The sequence below is a fragment of the Grus americana genome, chromosome 3, assembly GCF_028858705.1.
Source record: "Grus americana isolate bGruAme1 chromosome 3, bGruAme1.mat, whole genome shotgun sequence".
Lineage (NCBI taxonomy): Eukaryota > Metazoa > Chordata > Aves > Gruiformes > Gruidae > Grus > Grus americana.
Genome location: NC_072854.1, coordinates 96,808,545 through 96,832,031, shown reverse-complemented (window position 1 = coordinate 96,832,031; position 23,487 = coordinate 96,808,545). Strand labels below are relative to the sequence as shown.

At 53.6% G+C, this 23,487-nt stretch overlaps 1 protein-coding gene and 1 long non-coding RNA gene across 2 annotated transcripts; one reads left to right on the top strand and one right to left on the bottom strand.

The window, feature by feature from the left end:
* Window positions 1-14,979: 14,979 nt before the first annotated feature.
* Window positions 14,980-19,555, bottom strand: SIX2 (SIX homeobox 2). The gene is made up of 2 exons (XM_054820994.1): window positions 18,700-19,555; window positions 14,980-16,111 (listed from the first exon to the last, which is right to left on the bottom strand). The coding sequence occupies exons 1-2, from the start codon at window positions 19,257-19,259 to the stop codon at window positions 15,808-15,810; spliced, it is 864 nt and encodes a 287-aa protein (XP_054676969.1). The 5' UTR covers window positions 19,260-19,555; the 3' UTR covers window positions 14,980-15,807.
* LOC129204651 (uncharacterized) lies at window positions 19,397-22,891 on the top strand. The gene is made up of 3 exons (XR_008576462.1): window positions 19,397-19,529; window positions 22,086-22,192; window positions 22,413-22,891. It is a non-coding gene; the product is annotated as an uncharacterized LOC129204651 (long non-coding RNA).
* The last annotated feature ends 596 nt before the right edge of the window (window positions 22,892-23,487 follow it).

Here is a 23,487-nt window from a genome sequence, read left to right as displayed (position 1 = left end):
TCCAGAACTTTCTGTGCTATTCTAGGATTTTTTGAGCTCCCCTCTTTCTCAGGAAGGTTGTTCCCTTCCATGGGATGGCAACTGGAGAGCTTCTCCCAGCCTGCTCTAAACTGGCTGTTAAAGAGACACTTCATTTTGAGATCAGTACCGTAAGAGATAAACCACTGATGTTGGGAGGAACGGGGTGAGATCCTCACCACAACAAAAGAAAAATATTTAATACAGATCTCATCAAGAATTTGTTTCCCTTCTTTCCCCATGAAGTTGACCTTTCTTGATTAGATGATTCTGTATTTTCACATAGAAAATTATTGTTACTGTGAATTCCTCTTAGTTTTGACCACAGCAGGAATATTCCACCTGTAGGTTCCTTGCTGGCTGTATGCAACCTGCCATGAATGTGTATCCAGCCCAAACCTTGTCCTAGAAGCTGGAAGGGTCTTCTCCCTAGTATGACGTCAGTTGTGTGAGGGGAAAATGCTGAAATCGTCTAGGCAAAACAGTGACCAGGAGCAGTCTGTGGCAAATCAATTAATTCACAGGCTGCTCTGTGCTTGGGTTCAAATTGCTCCAGGAAAAAAAAAAAAACAACCCACCAACAAAAACTGAGTGGCTGGGAGTGCACTAAATGAGTTATCCCATGTGAGAACGTTCCCTCACTGCCATCATCCTCCCTGGCTGCTCCTCACACCTTGGGCTAAAAATTTATTCTTATTTTTTACTGCATGTGCAATAAACTCCTCACTTCAGGCAAGTATTGGACCTATTTGACATGTGCAAACTGATTGCAAGAGGGCTGTCAAAAAAAAAATCCTGACATGGAAAATTAATAATTCATTTTCCTATGTAATCAAAAAAAATGGATGATGAAAGAGGTACAGTAACTATATGTGTATTTTATTAGATTGTTTCATAGTGAAATCTTACCTGGAAATTAACTTTAAATTCGTGAGAGCATGCATGAAGTTGGAAAGGTGCCTGAATGGCTCTGAAAAAAAGCCATCAAGTTTAATGGTAGTGTATCAAATCAAGAAAGGAGTATTTAGTGAGAGCAGTATTTGACATCATCTTTGACGTCTTCATTAACAATCAGAGGGAATACAATACATATCACTGACATTTTCAAATGACACTGGGTTAGGAAATGTTTCTGAACTGAGAACGAGGCAAAGGAATCCAGACAGATTAAAATGTGGGTAGAAATGAACAATATGAGATTTGAGGAAAAAAAAATACAACATAAAGATATCTATGAAAAATACTGAATGTATAGTAAAAATAGGGCAAGCCAGTGAATACCAGGGTGCATATGCCCCTTCACTACATTGCTATGCACGCCACGGTGTGGTAACTGATCTATATTTTTGTTTAAGTCATAGAGTTACAGTGGCTCTTGTGACATCTTACTCTGCTGCCACATTATGTTAAATTCAGGACAGCATTATTTCAACAGTAGGGACAAACTGGAGAAACTTGAGGAAAGATTGACAGAAGCAATCTGAGATTTAACAGAAAAGAGGTACGTGTCTATATACATAAAAGTGCATAAAATGTACGATGTGTTTATGGGGATTTATCCTTTGGCTGGGACAAATCAAGGTATGTGCCTTTTCCCTAGCAAAGGTAGAGAACTGTAGAATATCATCCTATACGCATAGAACAGACACCTAGACAGTTCTCAGGACAGTGCCAACAAGACTCATAACCCAAGCACTGGACACTATTTCTCCTATAGCCCATTATACCTTACCCGTATGGGTGCCTCCTGTCCAAGTTTGGAGGTGGCCTGTTCCATCACTGATAACAGTGAAAGGTAGAGTATAAGCTTGTGACAGGGGACCTTTAATCTGCAAATTCCATACGATAAAAAGAAAGTGGCAAACCAGCATTCCCCTCAAGCCTGTATTTCCAGGAGAAGTCTATCAGTAGATAAAAGGAAATGTGCACTTTTTAGAGATCATGTACATCACCTGCAAGATTTTGTCATTACAGAACCAGTAATTGACTTACAGCATTTTGCCAGAGAAGCTCTGCCACGACCACCATTTCCTTGGCAACGTGATTGGCAATTCTGGGAGAACAGGCTGTGATGAAACACTTACTGTATGCTACGTTATGTCCTATCAGATCACAAAACCTGCATTATTACTGTACTGTGATAGAGAATGCTGAAGACAGTGAAAGGTAATATGCAGGCTTATGGCTTTGCAGCATGAGAAAACAAATCTGTTTAATGAATAGCAGTGTTCTTCAGAGCTCACAGGCAACGCCAGCCTTGATGGAGGAGGCTACACATCACAGGTAAAGGAGACAATACTTTGGGACACAACAAAATGCGTTGGTGACAGTTTCACCTGTCTTTCTCAGACGATCAGGAAATTTATAAAGCTCCTTTGCTTGAGAGATTTAATCTACATTGAGTCTTAAAAGGAGTTTGAGTTAATATTGGTTATCAGTAGTTTGGACTTCCAGGCTTGTCAGCCAGTTCCCTGTCCCAGATTGCTCAGCTGTGAAGTGATTATGCTGCCTTTGCTTACGGGTGCTTGTAGACGTACCAGTTTCCTGAAGGACACAGGTCACACTGGGTGCTGCTCATGCTGAGGTTCGCTCTGTAATAGACAGTCAAATTAGCACACTCGTCTGTTGTGAGAAGTTGGTTATGAGATCCCAGTAATACCTTGCCCCTCTTTTTTAAAGCATTTTCATTTAGATCCCCAGATCTGGTTAAAAAAGCATTGCATTCGCAAATCCACCATTTCAGCACAATCACAGATAAAAAGCAGCATTGCCTTCCACCACCTATTTCAATTGAGTAAAACTTACTTGTTTGTAAATGACAGAAGAAAATTAATTAAATAAATATCAATGTCCGTGATCTGCTTGTATGCAAAGCAGCAATTTTATTTTTGGCTTAATGTACCCAGAGACTAGAAACAGTTGCCAACAAGTTAAAAAGGCAAAATTAATTGCTATTATGCCATAAATAAAAGCCCATCTATTTTACTGTTCTATCTGGCTTTTGTGCTCCCTGCTTCCCCTCCAGCCTCCCCCAGCCAGCGCTGCTGCACCAGCTGGAGACCGCAGTGCTGGTGGTTTATACCTGAGCAGGGAGCACTGGGACCAGCAAACACAGGTTTCCAAGCCCAGATTTGGGAAATACACACAGATGTAGCACAAAGTCTTCCGACTTACCTAGGAGTCAGCATTATTCACTTCTTTGAGAGCAGGGATTTGCAAGAAACGAGGAAACATTAATTACGCAAATGTCTCTTCTTGACACAGACGAATGTGAGCAGATTTTGCAGATGAAATGTCAGTGAGCGCTGGTGGCAGTGGGTCCGTGGGCTGGCATGGGGCGGATAAAACCCAGCCACCCGCTCGCCCCTCCGCATTGCCCTGTCTCAGCTTCGTACCGGGGGCTGCCTGCACCCTGCCACGACTCTGCCCCCACACTCGATCTGCTCCGCCGATTGCTGGGTCGCTATCTGTGCTGCAGCGCTGACTTGCTGACACCATTTCATTTCTGCATGACATAACAGAACAGGCCTCGGAGATTCCTTTATAATGCCACAGATAGACATAAACAGATGCTCCAAACAGATGTAATCAAACACAGATGTGATCTGAAGATTCCCAGGCGGGCTCTGGGGTCCAGCCAAACTACACGTAGCGCAGACTGACGGCAAGCTGGAAATGCGTCAAGGGGCTCACCTTTCCACCCTGCTGATGCTGGCTGAGCAGAGTGAGCTAGGTACGGCAGATACAAACGTGCACCAGCTGCTGGGGGGCACCTGGGGGCGACTGGGCTGCAGGATGGGCCCCGTCACCCCCCACGTAGTGCCTGCCCCTGCCCCATGCTGGCTGCAGGGCTGCAGGCACTGTTGTCCTTGGAGGATCTTTCTTATTGCGGATGAATCAGAGCCAGCTGTTTTCTTTACCAGAATCTACCCAAACAGCCCGCTCTTCCACAGAGACTGTGTCCGCAGAGACCGTGACCCTTTCCTTCTAGCGGGTGGTGGGAGGCGAGGTGGGTGAGCTTTCTGTAACTGGCAGAAAGGGCAGTAGAGTCACTCCTACTCACATAAACCCGCTTATCTTAGGGCGTGTTCATTGAGGGGAGGTTGAGGAAATTGTGGAGTGAGGAAAGTAGGGGAGTTAGTGCCAGAAATGAAAGGTGTGGAGAGTGTGTCTTTCTTTCCATGTCATCCCTCTCTCTGGTGCTGCTGTTGGGTTTCCACTGATTCCCTGGGTCTTCTTTTCCAGAATCTCCTGGTCCTCTGTCTCACAAAAGAAGACACATTTGCTGGAGGATTATGGGGAAGACAGGTCAGAAGGTGAATGGGGACAAAAAGAAGAATGGTTTTACAAGAACAGTAGTGCCACCTAGAGCAAGTTCTAAACTGGAGGTGTGTGCTTGGCAGGGAGAGCTGGACCCATTTCAAGGAAATTTTGACTAAAGAATTTCCTCATTTAAGATCCTAGAATATGAGGGTGGAAAAAAAATCCTCGAGATGTAGTTATCTAAGCAAATGCAATGTGCATTTCTATGAGAGAGAAGTAATCACTTCTTAAATTGACTCATGCTATGGGCTTGATCCAAAGTCCATGGAAAAACTCTGACTGACTTCACGGATCCTCAGGGTGTAGGTGGGAACTCTGCCACTGTCTTCAAAAAGAACAGGGCCAGGCTTTTGCTGTTGGCCAAAAAACAAATGCAAGGAAAAGACACAAATCCTTTTCAAATGCTTTAGAAATAATTTATTATTTTAATTTACGTAGCTATACCTTTGTTAATAACATTAAACACCCACGAACCTATGTTTTAAAGCATATTGTACCTAAATAGAAATCTGGCACATATCTGCCTACATGTTTGTTGTAAAAAAGTTGCTTAATAGAAAAAGTAATCGTATAAAGATTGTATAGATTGAAAGTAACACGTTAAAGAGCACATCTGAGTCCTTTAAAATTAAGATCAACTGTTTTCTGGTTCGTGCAGATGAACACTTTGCTTTTCAGAATAGCTATTTTATTTAGCATTTCTTACAGAAGTGAGCTCGGTGACTCTTCTTATAGAAGTGAGCTATGATTTCAACAGACAGGGCAGGAGGGGATTTTTTTTCAAAAGCTTATACTGATACATTTGAAGACAATATGAAAAATATTAATAGGAAAAATAAAATACCCATTTGACAAAGTCCATATTGCCTGCAGAAAAAGAAAAGAGAATTTCTATGTAAAAACATCGTGAGACATTGAAATTGTTGAAAAGTTTTGGAGACGTTTTTTGAAATGGAGGAGTCGTTTTAAATGTATGTTTCTATTTTAATATATGTTAATACACAGAATATATACAGTAATACTTTTAGAGGCTGAGACTGAAAAACATACAATGATGTGAACAAAGAAGAAAAAAAGGTTGAGATTCACAACACTTTCTAAGATTTTTCGACGTCCCTTTTCTTTATTTAGATTTTCCATCTCTATAAATAAGTAACCCCAACCAAAACTGATTTTGACCTGAGCTGCCCCTGTCACCAAAGCCGTCCTTAGGCAGTACTGACTTTCACCGACTCCAGATTCATCTAGGGATGATTTGACCATGCGGTTTGCGTTCAAGAATGCCCTGTAAATATAAACAACTATTACGACTCGAGTACATTTAATGACAAAAATGTGCTAATGCTGTGCTGACGACATTCGCCCTTGCATTACATTCCTTATAAGGGTGATGCTGCTCGATCCAGCCAGCCGGGCTGTGGGGCGGCCCAGCCGAGCGGCGATCCCTCCCGCACCCTCCTCGCTGCCCTCTCATCTTTACTCCGAGTAGAATAACCTAAAGAAAAGGTGTGTTTTCCCCCCAGAGGTGTCCGCAGCTCAGAACCCGCTGCAGAGACGCTCTCCGACGGTGCCTCACCGTTGGTAACAAGAAACGCCGGGAAGCGTGAAAGCAAATCCACCTCTCCCCCTGAAATTCTTGCTCCTCTGAGCTGCGAAGAGGATGACTTTTGGGGGCGAAAAAAAAAAAAAAAAAAAAAAAAGAAGAAACCCCCAGCCCCACGCCGCCGCGGGACGGAGAAGGGCAGCTCCGACGGGGCCTCTGCACCCGCGGTGCGCGCCGGGGTGGCGAGGGGAGACGGGGAGAAGCGGGGCAGCGCCCACGGGTGCGCGGGGAGCGGCCACGCGTGTGCTGCCGACTCGGCCCCGCTGCCAGCGCTGCGGGGTTTTTCCTTCCCTCTCCCAGCCCGCAGGGCAGAGCGAGGTGCGGGGGTGGGCTCCCGGGGGCGAGGCGGGGTTTTGGGGGTTAGCGGCCAGGCCCCTCATGGCAGCCGCCCCCGAGGCCCGAACAGGGGCACGGAGGGGCTGGTGGGGGACGGGGGGGGCCCAGCCCCCGGGGCCGCTGCAGGGAAAGCACCTGCCCCGGCGAGGAAGTGCTTTTAATTAAGCGCAGTAATGACCTCCCCGTCGGCCGGCGGGAGATGAGTCAAGTGCTTTTGCACTCGCGGCCGAGGTCTTTCCTTCAACGACGGCTTTGCCCGAGCTGCTAGACCCCGGTTAAAGTTACGGCAACGGAAGGGTTATAAAAGCCCCCGGAGCCCCGGCCGCCGAAGGGACCCCCGCGGCCCCGCCACGCCAGCGATCCCCGCGGGCCCCACGGGCCCCAGCTCCCCCCGTCTTCACCCATCGCCCCGGTATGGCTTCTCTCTCCAGCACGTCCCAAAAGGACAGAGAGGGGCAAAGAGTTCGCTCTCGTATTTTAGGGGGAAAATGCCACTTTTCCCGGCGTAACAGTTCCTTCCCCCACCTCTGCGCCTTCCCTGCTGGAAAAAGAAAAATCCCAGCGAGGCCCCTTAGCCTGCCCAAAGCAGACGGGTGGCTTCGGCAAGGCCGCTGCCGTGGCTCTGGGCTGCCAGTGCCCCCTCGGGGGGAGCCACCCGGTGCCCCCGCCGGTGCCCCCACCGGAGGCGCGCCTCTGGCCCGGGCACATCGGCGCTCGCTCGGTCGCGGAGCGCCGGAGGGGGAGTTTGTGTCTCTGCTCCCTGCACCTCAGAGAAGCCATTTCAGAAGGTGCCCAGGGCATGAGGAAGGGGGGGGGGAGAGGGAGGGGAGTCTGCCCCAAGCAGGGGTAAGGGGGGGACACCGCAGGCTGCCGGGCCTTGCCCCCGCCAACATCAAAATGACACGCGGGGCTTTGTCGGCTCGGTTGGCCCCTTTGAGGCGGCATCTTTCGAGGAGTGCAAGGAAAATACTGTCTTGCAGTCGCTGTAATCCACGGTTTTCATTTACTATTATTCAATCAGGATTTATCTCTGTTTTTTTAGGAGGCTACTTTTCCAGGACTGTTACTCGATACTGATCCATTAAATCATTCCAGCTGAGAGATTAAATGTATGATTTGCAACCAGCTGGATTTCTTAAATGGTGTCTTCGCCTCCCTTCAGAGTATGAGCAGACCCGACGAGAAAACACTTTGCTTTGGCATGGAAACCCGCACATTTGCCCGAAGATTACCACACGGAGTTCATTCAATGCCAACAGTATTCTCTTCCTTTCTCTTCACTGGATTAAATTTCCCCCAGCCATAAAATGCCTCCAAAAGCGAGATACCATCGAAATGGCAACGCATGCCAACCGAGCGGGCAGGCAGCAGAGTTAAGCCTTCTCTTGCACTGACACCGCAGCCCCTCTCTCCCTTTCGCAGGGCTGCCCCGGCTCCAGCGAGCCCATGCAAGCGGCGCGGCCCCGGGGAGGGGAAGCCGGGGCGCAGCCGGGCACCTATAGGGGGTTGGGGTCTCCCCGCACTGCAGCATTTCGTGGCCTCGAAGGGCGATGGGGGTGAAAAACAGGCAGAGGACCCTGCGTCCTCCGGACACTGCTCTCCGTCGTGCCCTTCGACGTCTGCCCCAGCGGGGCTATGCGGAGGAGGGGCCGGACCTCATTGGACCCTTCCCAGCCGCCGGGTATGCAGGGGGGAGATTTCGGGCAGCCCCTCGCCCCCCATCCCCCGGGCACCTCAGGCAGGGCCAGGCTCTCCTTGGGGTACAAACCCCCGCGCCGCCCATGCGGGGCCCCCGGCGAGGGTCGAGCGGGCAGCAGGAGGTGGGGACGGGCAGTGCAATAGCCCGGTCCTTCCCTCTCCCGCCGGGCTCGGGGGGGTTGTTTCAAATTTATGGTGACGGCAGCAGTGCCCGGGTGAGTATCGTCGAGGCGGCTTTATTTGCGATCGCCGGACACTAGTCTAGGTAATTAAATAGACCCGATTTAGAGTAATTATGGAAGAGCGGCTGGCCGCCCTAAACCTCCGGAGATCCCCGCCGGGACGGCATCTCGGGGACTGGCAGAAATAACCATCAGATCTCAAAGTAATAGCGTGTAGGTGGGAAACACGGTCGCTTTCGCTGTGCTCGCCTCGCCCGAAAAAGAAAAAAAAAAAAAAGAAAAGCGCGCCCCTTCTAAGCCGAAAAGGATCTGGTGCTTTTCTCCGACTGAAACCACCCGGCAGAGCCACGGCACCGTGGGGGATCTGCCGCGCCTATGGAGGAGAAAGCACTGACATTTTCTGGGTACACTCAGGGAGACGGAGCCCCGCTCCGCACACACCCGCAGCTGCAGAGCCCGGTGTCAGCATCTCCCCTTGCCTCCCATTGCCTCGGTTTCTGCTAAAGTCGCGACTGAGGGGGTATCGTCCACCTCCGTCCCTTCTAATGTGGGAAGGCAGCGAGGCTACTGCGCAGGGACGGAGCCTACCCCCACGCCGCTCTCCACGGCCACCCGCGGGGCCCCCGCCGCCCGGCTCCGCGCCCCGCGCAGCGCTGCCAACACCTCCCTGCCCCACGTCTGGTTTCGTTTGAATCCAGGAGGTTTCCAGACCGTCCTGACTTTCCAGTTGTTGATGTTTTTGTTGGGTGTGCGCTCGACACGCTCTTAAGAGCGGTGTCCCAAGCTGTTTCTTAAGTTTTAAACGCGCTCTCCCTTCCTCAGCGCCAGCCGCGGCCTCGCTTGCCGTGCCGTGCGTAGGGGTGCGGATCCTCGCCCCGAGCAGCTGCTGGGCTCATGTGTAATTGAATATCTCAGGGTACGGAGAGAAACCCACTTGTCCTTGGCCCCGCAGCAGCCTGGGAGCCCCGTCACCCCACTCCAGCAGCCTCTGTGCCCTCCGTGCCTGCCGCCCCGGGGAGGCCGCACTCCTGCCCTGCTCCTCCGGCTTTGGCAGCGGAGCGGGCTGGAAGAGGCGAGCTGCAGGGAGCAGATCCCCCGCCTGCCGTGTGTGCCCCGTCGGTGGGAAACAGCCAGTTCCCTACGACGAGGGGGCTCCGGCTGCCGCCGCACAGGCAGCCCCCTGCGGCAGGAGCCGGCGGTCGCCTAGTTTCACGGCTCCGGGGTAAATAGATGGCCCTGCTCGGTGGTATAGTCGGGCCTCTCTCGGGGATGCCATTAGCTCAGGCTTTGGTAACGCTTTCCCTCCTCACGCAGCTCTTCAGTGACGAAAGGGCGACGGTATTTAGCTTCTTTCGATTAAACGCATACTACTGAAGAGTCATTTGTGTGTCCCCCGGCAGCCCCCTGAGGTGTGCAGGGGGAGATGTCTCCCCGACGGGTGACTGGCCGCGCACCCTCAGCGTCTCCGTGTGAAGGAGTGCCTGAACCCCCGCGGCGTGGGTGCCTCCCGCAGCCCGCCGCCGAGGAGGCCGCATCCCCCGGGGCACCTGCCGCCGGGGTTTCCAAAGCACCGGGCGAAAGCCGAGCCCCGCAGGCGGGACAACAGATGCCGGGAGGTGGGCGCGGACCTGCCCCTTCCCTGCGGAGGCTGGGAGCAGCCAGCGGCTGCGGTGGAAAGCGGGGGGGCGGGGATCAAATGTCCCCTCGGAGCCTGCCTGCACTGCCGGCAGCGGGTTCACCGTGTCCGGCTCCGTGGGTAGGGTGGGGGGAGAGGGGGAACGATGATGACTTAACTAGTAAAGTGCTCTCAGATCAAGTCTCTGCTCTCTCCCCGACCCCCAGCACGACTGCATCTAAAACGACGCCGTGGGACGGTGGGGTTGGGCGTTATCTCTGCCCAGACCTAAACTCCTGCACTGCTAGAAATGGCTCTTCCAATATGATTCACTGGACTTCGCCCAACTTTAAACCAAACTGTAGGCTTTATAAAATTCTGCTTTGTAACTCTTCATCCCTCCTCGCCTTTTTTTTTTCCTTCCTCACTGTTGCCAGCCAGTCTTGTCTGTGTTAACACCCAGACGCGCTCCTGACAGTCACTTTTCAGACTCAGATGTCCGGCTCACACGCGGTAGTTTTAACTACTGCCTCGGTTTTCACGCTGCAGCCTATTTTTGGAGAGCAGGGCAGCGCAAATTAATATTCCTGATGAAGGTAGCTTTCATCGGGTTCTTTACAAAATCTATCCCCCTTCCTCCCTCCCACCCCCTAGATACACACGCACCATACCGAGGTTTGCATTTTTCATGGCGGGACAGGCAAGTCTATAAAAGGCATGTTTGTTTTTCCTGGCTGTTTCAAATATGTATTTCCTGGAGGACTTCGCATCTAATGGGGTCATCAGAAGCACATGTGCGATTTTAATCTTTCCAAGTGATTTTCTCCTCTCCCCCTTCTCCTGAGCAGCAGCGATTGCTGATGTTAGATTTTACCTGTCTGTTCACCTTAGCTCCCACTAAAACTCTCCCTTTTCCTCTGAGTCCCAGACTCTTGGTGAAGTCCCAATTTGTTTCCGTGTGTCTGTCTGTTTTGGTTTTTTTAAAGGAGTCTTTTTTTCTTCTTCCTTTTTTCCTGTAGGACACGGGTTGGGTTGGAGGCAGGAATAGCTCATTGCTCTGCCGCCCTGCAATCCCGCCGTCCTTTCGGCAGCCGCCGCCCCCCCCGTGCCCCGGGGCGCGGAGCGGGACCGGCTCTGCGGCACACCGGCAACTGCGGCTAAAGGCGAATTTGATATTTAGAGCCGGAGGTTGAGCGCTGTCGCCCAGCAGCAAAAAAAACCCCCCAAACAACCAAAAACAAACAAACAAAAAAGCAACAAAAAAACCCCAACCCCAGAAGAACCAAAATAAAAAAAAAAACCACACACAAAAAACCCCACCCAAAAACCCACCCAAAAAACCCCAACCCAAACACCCCTCCTCCCGTGTGAAAGCGATGGACCTTCTTTCCGAGGAAGGAGCCGCCTCCCCGGTGCAGGGAGGAGAAGCTTTGAGCCCCGCTCCCCGCAGCAAAATGGGAAGAAGCTAATGGTTCAGTCCAGCTCCTAAGTTTAAGTATGTATTTTTCCAAACCCCAGAGCTACTCTCCTTCAGACAAACCCCTCACCTTTTCCTTGTGTGCTGAAGCACTGAAAGTTCCCTTCAGTATATTTTTCTTGGCTGTCTGAGCCGCAGCATTTTGATTCACTAAGCAGAGGAAGTTGAAGAGCTCTACAGTAAGGGCCAGTGGCCAGTGTTTTCATCGCCATCCCCCTACATTATCTGTCATGCTCAAGTGAGGGTTTGTTCAAGGCAAGAGCCTGCTCATACCGGGCTGCATTTGTTTCTCCTAAAGAAGGCAATAGATTTTGTTTCCGGGTCTGGTAACAGGAGCCCGAGTGCCTTACACAAACACCGCTGGGCAGGCAGGGGCACTTCCAAGGCTTTTCATTCTAGGGCTGGAGCAGCCCCCCTCAAACAGACATTGAGGCTTCAGTTAGGCCCAAACTGCTGAGCGAGGAGTGGAGAGAAGAGGGAACGTAGCTTTCTCCGGAGTAGCCCACAAGAAATGTGCCAAGCAGGCTGCTTCTGTCTTGCAGATCATGTTGAATATCTGCAAAATGGCTTATATTACCCAAAGGAAAACGCAGTCACACAGCCTTTGGTAGATGAGATATGACTGTGCTTCCCAGAGGGTCCTGTTTACCCCTAAGCTCCTGCAAGGGCTTGCAGAGGGAAGGCGTTTAACCAGCTGGATAGGAAGCTCCGGCATGTGCTCCCCTACTCATAGGAAAGGCTCTTATTCCAATAAACTCGCTCCTTGTCCCCAGTAAAGCATCATGCACTCCTTCGGGGACTGTGCCACATCTTCAGTACCCTGTCCGGATGCTCTCCCCTCGCGTCCATCAGTATTTTCGCACCAGGGTGACGAGCTGCGCCCTGGCAAGACAGCCAAAGTTGTTTTCTGTCTCAGATGTGCAGTTTCTCTCATAGCCCTCTTCAGCGCAGCATCAGGCCAGTTAGCACTCAAGTAATAAAGTCCAGGGCTTCCCAGCAGAACAAATCTGCCCTAGTACACCGTGAATATTCAGTGCTCTGCTATCTAAAGGAATTACTCCAGTTACAGTTCTGGGGTCCGTAAATGCTGCATTCATTATGTAATTTGGTAAGGTTCTAGTTTGAGGGCAAATACCACTTTTACACATACATATACACATACGTATGAGTGTGTGTGCATATACGAGAGAGACAGCGAGCGCAGTTTTTGCCCTAGGCGTCCAAGCTACAGAGACTCAGCTGTGGGGTTTGCCCGCCGCATCCCGGCCTCAGTCCGGGGGAGTTTCATAGGTAAAGCATGCCGGGTCTTTTTATTTATGCCCCGAAACCTGCGCTGGTACCCCGCAAGGAACCAACCCTGAGATGAGATATGCCCCATGTAACGTAAAGCTAGTGAATCAAAACTAATCTGTTTAAAACCAAAGATTAGTCACGTCAGTTTCGGGATATTCCTCTATCGGGAACTTTTTTTGTGCGTGGAGAATCGGGAGGATTTGGGCTAATTTACTAAACATCATTACTAAGGCAAGTACGGTCCGATAAAATGAGTCTTAACATGTACGGGTTTTCAGGTTGCATTACACACGTCCCGTCATCTGGGCTTTAAACTGTGTGCGCGCCCTTAATGCTAGATTGACCGGCAGATTTTTATTTTTTTTTTTCTTACTGCATGATTTCTGTTTCTAGCTGTCTTGAATTGACTTCAGCGACTCGTCCTCTCTTCCTTTCTCCGTATATAAGTGATCCTCGCTGCAATTTACAGTTTTCATCTCCCCTCGTTTTCAAAGGGCCTTTCTCACCCTGTCAGCCCTTAATTTACTTTCCCCGATCGAATTCTGCCTCCTCTGTGCAATATGACCTTTTATTAACCACGTAAACCCCATCCTGGTTTCATACGGCCTCTTTAAAAGTTCCCCATCTTGGCTTTACTCTTTCTCTATTTTTTTTTTCTCCAGCGGGCAAAGCCTTAAGGCTTTATTTCGGTTTCGAGGCCATGTTTTAATAACCCAGTTGTTCTGTTTTACTTCCCGAACTTACTTCTGTTTCTAAAAATGCAAAATAATTAATTACCTAATTAATTCATTCTTTGCAATATTGCACCGCTGCATGTGTTATTTTACAGGGAGCGGGGATCTTCTCTAGCCCTACGAATCAGTGGTTCCTCTGCTTGCGAAATGTTTATTTTCAAAGGATTAAAATTCATAGCTAAAATTATTAGATGCACCTCAACGGAAATAACAGGATCTGCTGTTTAGACCCTAATGCATGCACGACCCCAGTGGTACCCTCCTACAGCAGAGGCAACAGCCACATCATCTCCGCTGCTGAAGAATTACCCCAAAGAGCAGAAACAGGAGAAACATTAACCTGAATATACCACGTTGTCCCCTCCATGCTGCACCCCAGCATAACGAGAACGCTGGATTTACAACCGCGAGTAACAGAGGTTTTTTCCCGAGGCCGACCCTCCCCGTTACCACATCCATACCTTCCCTTCTATAGACTTTAACGGGGCCTCAGAGAAACGTACTTTTAGCGTGCACCCACAAACTCACAGAGGCGCTAATCCAGCCCCAGATTATATCAAATTAGGACATTGCCCGCACAAAACTCTCTCTGACTGACATTTCAGCCAGCGTCTGGAACCTGGACACGATCTTTGCTGATCTACACATATTTCTCTCCCGCTTGAAGCCATATCGTTTTCTCGGTTTATTTTTCACAAGATATTCATTTTTAGGGGAAAAAAAAAAAGCATAACCCCCTTGCAAGCTCCGAGAAACATTTTAAACAGATGATATATCATATTCGGCTTCTAGCAAAGAGTTGGTAGCAATGGTGCAAGCTGTAATGAAATCGCCCTGAGCTCTTATCTTTTAATGAAGTAAACTTGCAAGCAACGTGCGTATCTCTTTTGCCACCCCGTGCGAAAAGGGAAGGGAGACAGAGAGAGAGAGAAAGAGAAAGAGAGAAAGAGAGAGAAAGGGGGAGAAAGAGAGAGAAAGGGGGAGAAGAAGGGGAGAAGGAGCTCCCATCCCCGGCATCACTCCACGGGCCCTGGAAAGGCGTTTGCAGTCCAGCCGTGCCGGACCTGGCTCAACTCGCGCGCCCGCCCCTGGGGCCGGGGGGGGCGGCGGGGGCGACTTGCTGCCGGGGCCTGCGGACACCGGGGCGGAAAAGCCCGCAGCCTGCCCGGCCGTGCCCTCGTGGGAGCAGGTGGGCGACCTCCTCGCTCCCCTTAGGGCCCGCACCGCCTGTCCTTCCCCGTTCCTTTGCCTCCCCGCTCCCGCAGGGCGCCGCCAGCTGCCCCCGGCTCACGCCGCTTCCCCGGGCCGGGCCGGAGCGGCCCCCGACGTGCCCGGGCGTTGCTTCGCGGGGTACCCCAAACAGGGCAGAGGTGCAGGGGGGGCATCTGACGGCCCGGGGAGCGGTGGGGGGCGAGGACAGCTTGCCTTTGCGGCGGCAGAGGGGGAGTCCCGGGGGAGGGGGGGGAAAGGGCCCCCCCACGGCCCCCGACGGCCGACACTGTCCGGGTGGCCGCTGCCTCCCCAGGCCGAGCGCCGTCAGCCCCAGCCACCGGGCCGTCCGCTCTGCTCCGCTCGGTGCTGAGCCCGAAAACACCCCGCGGGCGAGTGAACCAACTGCACGCCGAGTTAGATTTCTAAATTTTATTATAAAATAAAAGCAGAAATATTTTCCAAAGAATGTATTCACATAATATAAACAATAAACAAAACTAAGGTGAGTGACTTGCGGTTGATACTGTCGTTTAGGTCTAAATTTGAGCAGCAATTCCTCTTTTTTTTAAAGCCCGCTCCTGCCCTCGTTGCACACCGAGGGGACAATCTGCCCCTGCCTTCCTCTGGTGCCGGAGCCGGGCCATCACTTCCTTTCCCACCCAGCAAATGGCGAAAGCACCACATGGACAAGGCTGAAGAAGCCGTCTCTCTGCATAGCATCAGCTACAAGAAGGTTACAGAGTCTGCCTAGAGCGCGTGTTGCTGCTATAACTTGAGTACAACTTTTGTATTCTTAGTTGAAATTGTACATCGTACACCTGCCACGGATACATAACTACAATAGAATAACGGGAGCAATGTGTAACTTTCAAACAGGCATGGAAACAGCGGCCTTGCGCTCCCCTTTCCTCCCCACCCCCCGAAAATAAAAGATTATAATGTGCCTCTTCCCACATAGACCGGCCCAATCAAGTGATGCCACCAAGAGATTCGTGAAGTTAAGGCTGGAAAGAGCTGCTACACCGAACCACCTTACAGCCAGCCATGAAAATCACAGCTCCTGTCCAACAGTCCTTACTCGCCTGAGACCACCTTTAAGCAACCCTTAAGGTTTTTCACAACATCACTGCCCACAGCCGAGTCCAATACCTTCCAAACCTGCAGCCAGCCTGCTGCCAAAGGGCACAACACATCCACTAAGGAGTTTGTCATTGCTTTCAAAGTCTCTGGTAAGATTAAGGAGGAGAAAAAAAAAAAAAAAGGAAAAACATAGAGTAAAGGGGGGCTGGTGCAACAGAGGGAGCGTGTACACGGTTTTAAGAGCCCAGATCGACCAGGTTGGATGACATGGGGTTGAGGATGGAGTCCTGCAAGCTGTGGTGGTGCATGGGGTCGGCGCTGGGCACGGGGATGGCGCTGGGGCCCTGGGGGTGGCCCAGGCCATGCAGGGGCTGCAGCCCCGGGTTGGAGCTGAGCAGCAGTGCGGGGCTGGAGGAGGTGTGATCCGGGGTCCCTGATGGCGTCTTCTCGTCCTCTGAGCTCCCCAAAACTGTCTTATTCCCGTTCATTGACGCCGAGAGCGGGTTGTGGCTGTTGGAGTTGGAATTCTCGTTGTTTTCCCTATAGGAAACACAAAAGAGGGAGGGAAATCACCGTGTGGCCGCCGCTCCAGGGCGCGCACCGCAGGAGCGGGGGCGGCGGGGAGCTGGCTCCCGGGGGCGGCGAGCAGAGGGGAGTGCAGAAACAGTAGGTTTACAAACTCTGCAAACCTCCAAGGCCTCTTCATCTGGCACAAAGGTCTAAGGTCCGCCGAGCTTGTAAACAGAGTCTCCCCCTAGCCCAGCGGAAAGTGTCACTTTGCCAAAACGTCATTTTCTGCCTCCAAAAGTGTTTGCACAGCGTGGGGAGGAAGGGGGTGGGAAGGAAAGGGGGGAGGAAGACATTAAAAAAAAAAAGGCTTTTTAACTTTAAAACTGCTCCTGGAGCTGAAGAGAAGTTCGGCCGTGATTTCTCCTTGGAAGGCCAAAGCATGGCGAGTTGTAGGCAGGACTGCTCTGTGCAGCAGAACAGCCTCCCAGGCTTGTGTCAGGCGGGAAAGGCTTTTGCTTAAGTAACTGGATGGGTTTTTTTCCCCCTCGCCCGGAGCTTAAAGCTCAAAACATAGCCCAATATGGAAGATAAGGAAAGCAAAGAGAGTTGACTCGCTTGTTTCCCCCGCTCTCTCGGGAAATGCTCCGCACGCCTGCTGTTATCCCTCCATCCCTCCTCGGGTGGCAGAGGGCGCAGCCCGGGTGTCCCCTTGCCCGGGGGGGGAGCCGGCACCGCCGGTGCGTCTACCGATAGAGGCAGCCGGCTCGGAGAGGCAGGACATAATTTCAAAATTCATCACCGGGTAAATACCGAGAAATCGCTGGAGGCTGGCCAAGGCCTTGCAGAGATAGATATATATACACACACACACACAATTATTATTTTTTTTTTTAAATGAGAGGGGCAAGATGGGGTGAGGGCGGCTGTCCCGTCAAGGCTAATGCGGATTTTAGATATAACCCTCGTAGAAATACTTTAGACACAGCCCTGCCTGAAATACTTAAGGCATCGCAAGTCTATTTAAAAGCTTCTGCGGAAGCTTTGAAACACACTATCTGGCAGAGGGGCCCTATCCTGCAGGATTTGGTCGGGAGAAGTGAAGCCATTGCGGTGACGGTTTTTCCTCAATAAGGGCTGCAGGATGTGGCTGGAGACACTTGGTGCCAAAAAAAGAAAAATAGACAAGAAAGCTCTGTTTCAACAAGTTTGCTTGAGTGAATGGCAATCCCATGAACGGTCTGTTTTCCAACGCCTGGAGTGTAATATTAGGTTGAGTGTATTTTTCAATGTCAAAAATCTTATTTGTCTCTGGAGACCTTTAAAATTTGATTCCTCGGGGAAAAAAAAAGAAAGAATGGAATAAGTGTAACCTTCATTTCCTTTCGATATTTGAAGGTGAGTCCCCGCTATCAGCAATAAAAAGGATCTCTAACATCTCGTAAACCCAACACTTGCGGGGATTTGAAGGAAAATTAGAGCACTAGCACCGTTTCGGGAAATGTACGAAGCAAATCTGTGCGGAGCCCGAACCTGCCGGGCTGTACAGCTGCGCGGCCCCGGCGCTGGCCATTTCCAAAACACATTATAGGTAGAAACGAAAAAAAACCCCAAAACCTCAAACCCAAAAAACCTCCTCCCCTCGAAGGTACTAATCTACGGGAGATTTCTAATCCGTTAACTAACGGCGCAGGCCCTACGATCAGATCCGTATGGACCGGGCAATTCAGCGACTTAGTGAGGAGCCATTGTGCAGTTAGAAGACGCTTTTTGCTTCTTCAAAACCGTCTTTCTAAGGCACAGGGACTGCTGACGGAAAAGTCATCCCGAATAACCAAGGATGTAGGCATTAACCTCTGTCCGGCAGTTAATGGTCCCTTCACTCCATTTAACGAGAAAAACACCGTCTCGGAATCACGCTCTGTATAAGAATATACATCTATTAGCACGCATTCGTGAGCACCTTGCTGGGTAGTGAATACGAATTGCAATTTAAGGAGCGAGGCAAGAGGTTGCTCCGGTCAGTCCCTGTCCGGGTCTCCCGCCTCACGCTAAGAGCCGACGTTGGAAGCAGTTTTTGCAACCCCCCCATTTACAGCGTTCAGACCCTCCCTCTGCACCGGGGTAACCCTCAAGGACACGCTCCGAGCTGCGCGGAGCCCTCGCCCTCAGGCCCCGCCGCTGCCGGCCCCTCCCGCCGGGCCGCGGACCCGCACCGGCACCTCCGGCCCTGCCGCCCGGCTGGGCTCCGCGCCGGGTTGCGGCGGGGAGGAGGCGGCCGCGCTGCTTAACCGGGAGTCGCCGCCGGCCGTGGGAAGCGTCCCCGGCCGAAGGGGCTGCCCCGGGGCCGCCGCGCCGGCTGTGCGGGGAGTGGGATCTCGGCGGGGAAGGGGTCCCGGCCGCCTCTACTGGGGCTATTTTTGGCGGACGGACGCCCTCGCCGAGCGCCCACCTCGCTCGCCTCTGCTTCTCTGGGCGCCCCTGCCCCGGAGAGCCCGGCCCCTCTCGGACGAGCCGTCCCGCGGGCCTCCTCGCAGCCGGGGCTGGGGCAGAGGGGGAAGCGCGGGGCGAGCGGCGGGGACGGGGAGCCGAGGGCGCCGGGGGAGCCGGGGGAGCCGTACCTTTCCTTGGCCTCGGCCGCGCGGTCCCGCTGCCGGCGGTTCTTGAACCAGTTGCTGACCTGGGTGGTGGTGAGGCCCGTGGCCTCGGCCAGCTCCCGCTTCTCGCGGGGGGACGGGTAGGGGTTGTGGGCGTACCACTCGCGGAGGACGCTGCGGCTCTTCTCCTTGAAGCAGTAGCTGGTCTCCTCGCCGTCCCAGATGGAGCGGGGCAGCGGGAACTTGCGGCGCACCCGGTACTTGCCCACCGCCCCTAGGGGTCGCCCCCGCAGCTTCTCCGCCTCGATGTAGTGCGCCTTCAGCCAGAGCTGCTGCAGCTTGGGGTGGTTGTGCGCCGAGAACTGGTGGCTCTCCAGGATCTTGTAGAGCTCGCGGAAGTTGCCCCGGTGGAAGGCCACCACCGCCTTGGCCTTCAGGACGCTCTCGTTCTTGTGGAGGTGCTCGCAGGCAGGGAGGGACCAGAGGAACCGCCCCAGCCGCTCGATGTTGCCGCCTTGCTGGAGCACCTCGCAGACGCAGGCCACTTGCTCTTGGGTGAAGCCAAAAGTCGGGAGCATCGACATGGTGAGCCCTGCCCCGCCGCGCACCCTACGGCCGCATAGAGGGGAGCGGCGCGGGCCGGCGGGCAGCGCCCGGCATGCAGGGCCGGCCCCGGGGCGGCGGCGCCCGGCGGGGCCCGGTCGGGCGTCACGGCCGGGCGCGGGGGGCCCCGGCCATCGGCGGCGCCCGGCCCCGAAGCGGCCGCGGGAGCCGGGGAAAAAAGGTGAAGAGCGAAGAAAAAAGTCTCGGGAGCCCGAGCGCGGGCGGCTTTTCCCCCCGGCCGCCTCCTTTTTGTAAGTCCAAGTTGCGAGAGTAACTTTGTGCCTCTTTTGTCTCCTATCTGCAGCGCTCGCAGCGGCCGCGGCTCTCCCACCCCCACCTCCCTCGGCCGCCGGTTTGGGATCTCCCTGCTTCCCCCCCACCCCCCGCCGCCGCAAGATCCCACATAATATAGTGGTAAAGCCCTGCTCCCTCGCTCCTCTCCCTCTCGGAGTTTTTCCCCCCTTTCTTTCTCTCTCTCTCTCCCCCCCCTTTTTTTTTTTAATAATATTATTCTAAGCTGGCATGAAAAGTGATTATCCGCGCTGTGATTGGTCCGGTTATCTGACCCGGGGACTGCCAGGAGAAGACAATAGTTTTAGTCAAATTATTTGCCATGGTGACGCTGTCAATCAGGGGTAACCCGATCTGTTTTGAGGTGGCTCCCCGGCTGGGTTGACAGATTGCTCAGATCCACTCAGAGGCGGCCCTGCGAGCTGAGATATTAGCTAGCGAGGGAGAAATTTCCGCCGTGATTGACGCTGCAGGCGCCCATCGGGGGAGAGGGGGAGCACCGGAGCGCGGAGCCCGGGCCCCTGCCTCTCGCCGCAGGGCGCTGCGGCGCGGCGGGACGGAGCCGCTGCCCCGTCTGGATCCCGCTGCCCCGTCTGGATCCCGCTGCCCCATCCCGGCCCCGCCGCCCCGGACCGCGGGCTCTGCCATCCCCGGCACCCGCGGCCGGGAGAAAAACCCGTCTCCGGCCCTTGCAGAAGGCTTCTTTCTAAATGCGTTAGCTTAACCCCCCTCCCCAACGCCCAGTAACAACTGCGGGAGAGTTTTATAGGGAAGGGGCCTCTCATGTACAATAGAGACCCTGTTCGTGACCTGGGATCCCATTACACGCTGATCGTACCTGCCCGGGAGCTAGGAGGAGGCATGATGATACAGGACCAGGGAAGGATTGCCTCTCCATTAATCGCCGGCCGTGCCCCACCACGCTCCGCTGCGCAGGGCGCTGGCATTTGTGATCACTGGACGCCGGGCATTTATTTCTACGTGATTGCCAGGAGCGTGTCGGGGTGTTTCGTACAGGAGAGGGACACGTGTAAAAGTGAGAGGCACTTCGCGTGATTAAGCGGACCCTTATCACCCACGCGTGCCCACTGCACACCGCGGTTTTAGTTTACTGACTGTGCGGGGCAGGGAACCGCATCCTTCCCGTCCTTTTCGGTCTACACAAAGTGAAAGGCGAAGGAGAGAGACCATTAAAGCTGGAAGGTCGGGGCAGGATGAGCGGGTGAGAGAAGCGATGCGGTGCCTCCGCGGAAGCGGCGCACAGGCTTCGCGGCCGGGCGGGACCGCCGGAGCGGCGCCGGGACTCGCCCAGGTGAAGACACTCGGGAGGAGCCTCCCGGCCCCAGACTCAGGGCAGTTTCCATGGCCTTTAATGTTCCCCTTCTGAGGGGAAATAATAATTAATCCCACGAGCTCTTTCTACGCCATTTGCAGCCCTGACAGGAGAGGTCTCTGCAATTGTGGGTTCCTGCCACGGTACCTTTTTAGCCGCTCCGGCGCGTCAGGGATTTAGCGAAGCCACAAGAGACCTGGCTGCGGCTCCCCGCCTCGCAGCCTGACCCTCCGCGGCCGATGGACGGAGCCTCCGTGACGGCCCGGGCGAGCGTAGCGGCCGTCCCCAGGGGAAGTCGAGGCCGGGGCGGCGGCGGGCAGCCCGGCGGCGGCGGCTCCCGGCGAGGAGCTGCGCCAGGGCTGCGGCCAGGCGAAATGCGGCGGGGGAGGGAGGCAGGAGGAGGCGGGTGGGGGCAGCGGATCAACCCGCGTCCAGCTCCCACCGTGTCCGGACGCCTGTGCGTATCGGCCGTGTACGTCTATATTTTCTCGAGTGCACTCTGCTTTGGAAGCTGCATGTCCTCCTACCTGTCCGGGCTTTTCCCGAGTGCTGCCATAAAGAAGCAATGGAGAGCGGGCAGCTCCCGCCCCGGATCCCCCGGGGACGCAAAATAGAGGCTTCCTTTGCAGGGCAATAGAGCGGCAGCTGAAATTCGTTTAAAACCAATTCGGGGATGTTGGTGACGGGTCCGCCAAGCCGCCTTGCATGATTCTCCCTCCCTCCCCGCCTTTACAAAATGAGCCCTCGCCCGCTTAGTGCCTTGATGCCGGCCGACTTCTGCAGAATTAAAACTGTGCTTGTTTGTAAACGAAAGCATCCCGATCTCAGCGCTTCCTAACCAACCTAAGCGGTTGTATAGTTCGCAGCTGCAGCTGTAGCGAACGGTCACGGGACGGGAGAACCGATCCACTGCAAACGTTACTCTGAGCAGAAACGGCGAGAGAAGCACAAATCCCTTCTCCCACTCCCGACCTCTGCGCACACACCGTGTGCCTTTCGCGAAGGAGAATATAGAGCCGTTCCGCTCTCTCCCGCGATGTGGACCGTGGCGAAAGAGAAAAGCGCTAGCGAGGTCTGAGCTGCTCCCCCCCCACCCCGCGTTCCCGCTGCCGCGCTCTGTCACCCCACGTTTATTAGGGATATACCTGACTTTGCTTCCTCTCCTTCCATCTCATAACCACAGCGGTTGAATCTGAACGGGAGCAGCTGTTCACCCTAGCCGGAAAGGAGATGTCAAAACCTGTTGCATGGGCTTAGATCTGAGAAAGCCTCTTCTTAGCACCCTAAAATGTGAGTACAGAATCTACACGCCAGCCCCTCCGTGGCGCTTTCACTTTAGGCTGCCTTAGCCAGGCTGCAGCTTGCATGTACCGCTAGTTCACTTCCCAGAGCGCTGGGCAGAGGCAGGGCTAGCCCTTTCCCGAGCACCCTATATCAGCTTGCGTCCCAGAGCAATTGCAAATTAGTGACATCTGGATCCAAATTCTGTATAACTGCTTTTAACTTTCAGGAAAGAAAAAAATCTTCCTATACACTCTAGAAGAGAGAGCAGATACTGGCTGCAAAGCCACGGCACGGGGCGAGTCAAGTTGCAGGGACTTGCGAGGGAATCAGGCGATCGGGCGAGGAGCTTTTTTTGGCATTTGCGAAAGAGCTCGTTCACTGCAATTATATTTCAGAGCAGGAGGCGCGAATCGCCTGCCAAAGTTTGCCCCCAGTCCGACGGGAACAATTTGCCTGGCCGCTGCCGTCTCTCCCCGGTCAGCCGCGGTGAAAGGCTTTACTTGGGCTCACCGAAACTTGTGTCCGGCCCCGCTGCCGCCAGGCGGAGAAGCCCGGGGTTCCATCCCGGCCCCGGCCCTGGGGGTGACTTTGCCAAGGGCCCACTCGGGAAACGCCGCACCCCTCCGCACAGTCACTGCCGCGCACGAAGCAGCATGCGAGATCGTCAGTGTCAACACAATCATTGTGAAAGATGAATGAAATAAAAAGTCGTTTTTATCGTAACGCTTCTTTTATTAACCGGGGCACAGACTATCTGGGAGAAGGGGGGGCGGTCGTGTCGCTTCCTAGGAGCTTTTCATTGCACGTAACTGATTTGTGTCCAGGAGTGAGTGCCAAAATAGCGCTGCAGTTATCTGAAAATCTCCTTCTCGGCTGTGCCTCGACCGTCTCCTTGCAGACAGCAGCCTGTGTGGGAGGCCGCAGGCCCGCACCATTCCCATTAAAGCCGATTCACCCCAACTCCTGCCCTGCATCTTTCCGCAAGCCCCTACGACCACTGCCTCTGCAGACTCCCTTCCATTACAGACAGCCTGTCCGTTTTGCAGAGGCGCAAATGCCGCTCGCTGGGCTCGGCACAAACCCTCCGCCGGAGAGGCGGGAGGCAGAGGGGTCGCTACCCACCTCCCTTCACCCACTCGTAAAAGGCTGAGGACACGCGCGCTCCTGCCAGCCGGCCTCGGCAGGCTCTCCGAGGGGCGCTTTTATCGGCAGGAGTAGCGAACAAATGATAACCCCCACAATCTTCACATGCCAGAAAGAAACACATCTTCCCCGCAGATGTCCACTACCGTGGCAAGGAC

Coding starts and splice junctions, on each gene's coding strand:
- SIX2 (XM_054820994.1), bottom strand. CDS start 19,259: ATGTCGATGCTCCCGACTTTTGGCTTCACCCAAGAGCAAGTGGCCTGC. Junction 16,112..18,699: donor GCGGCCGAGGCCAAGGAAAG/GTACGGCTCCCC, acceptor TGTTTCCTATAG/GGAAAACAACGAGAATTCCA.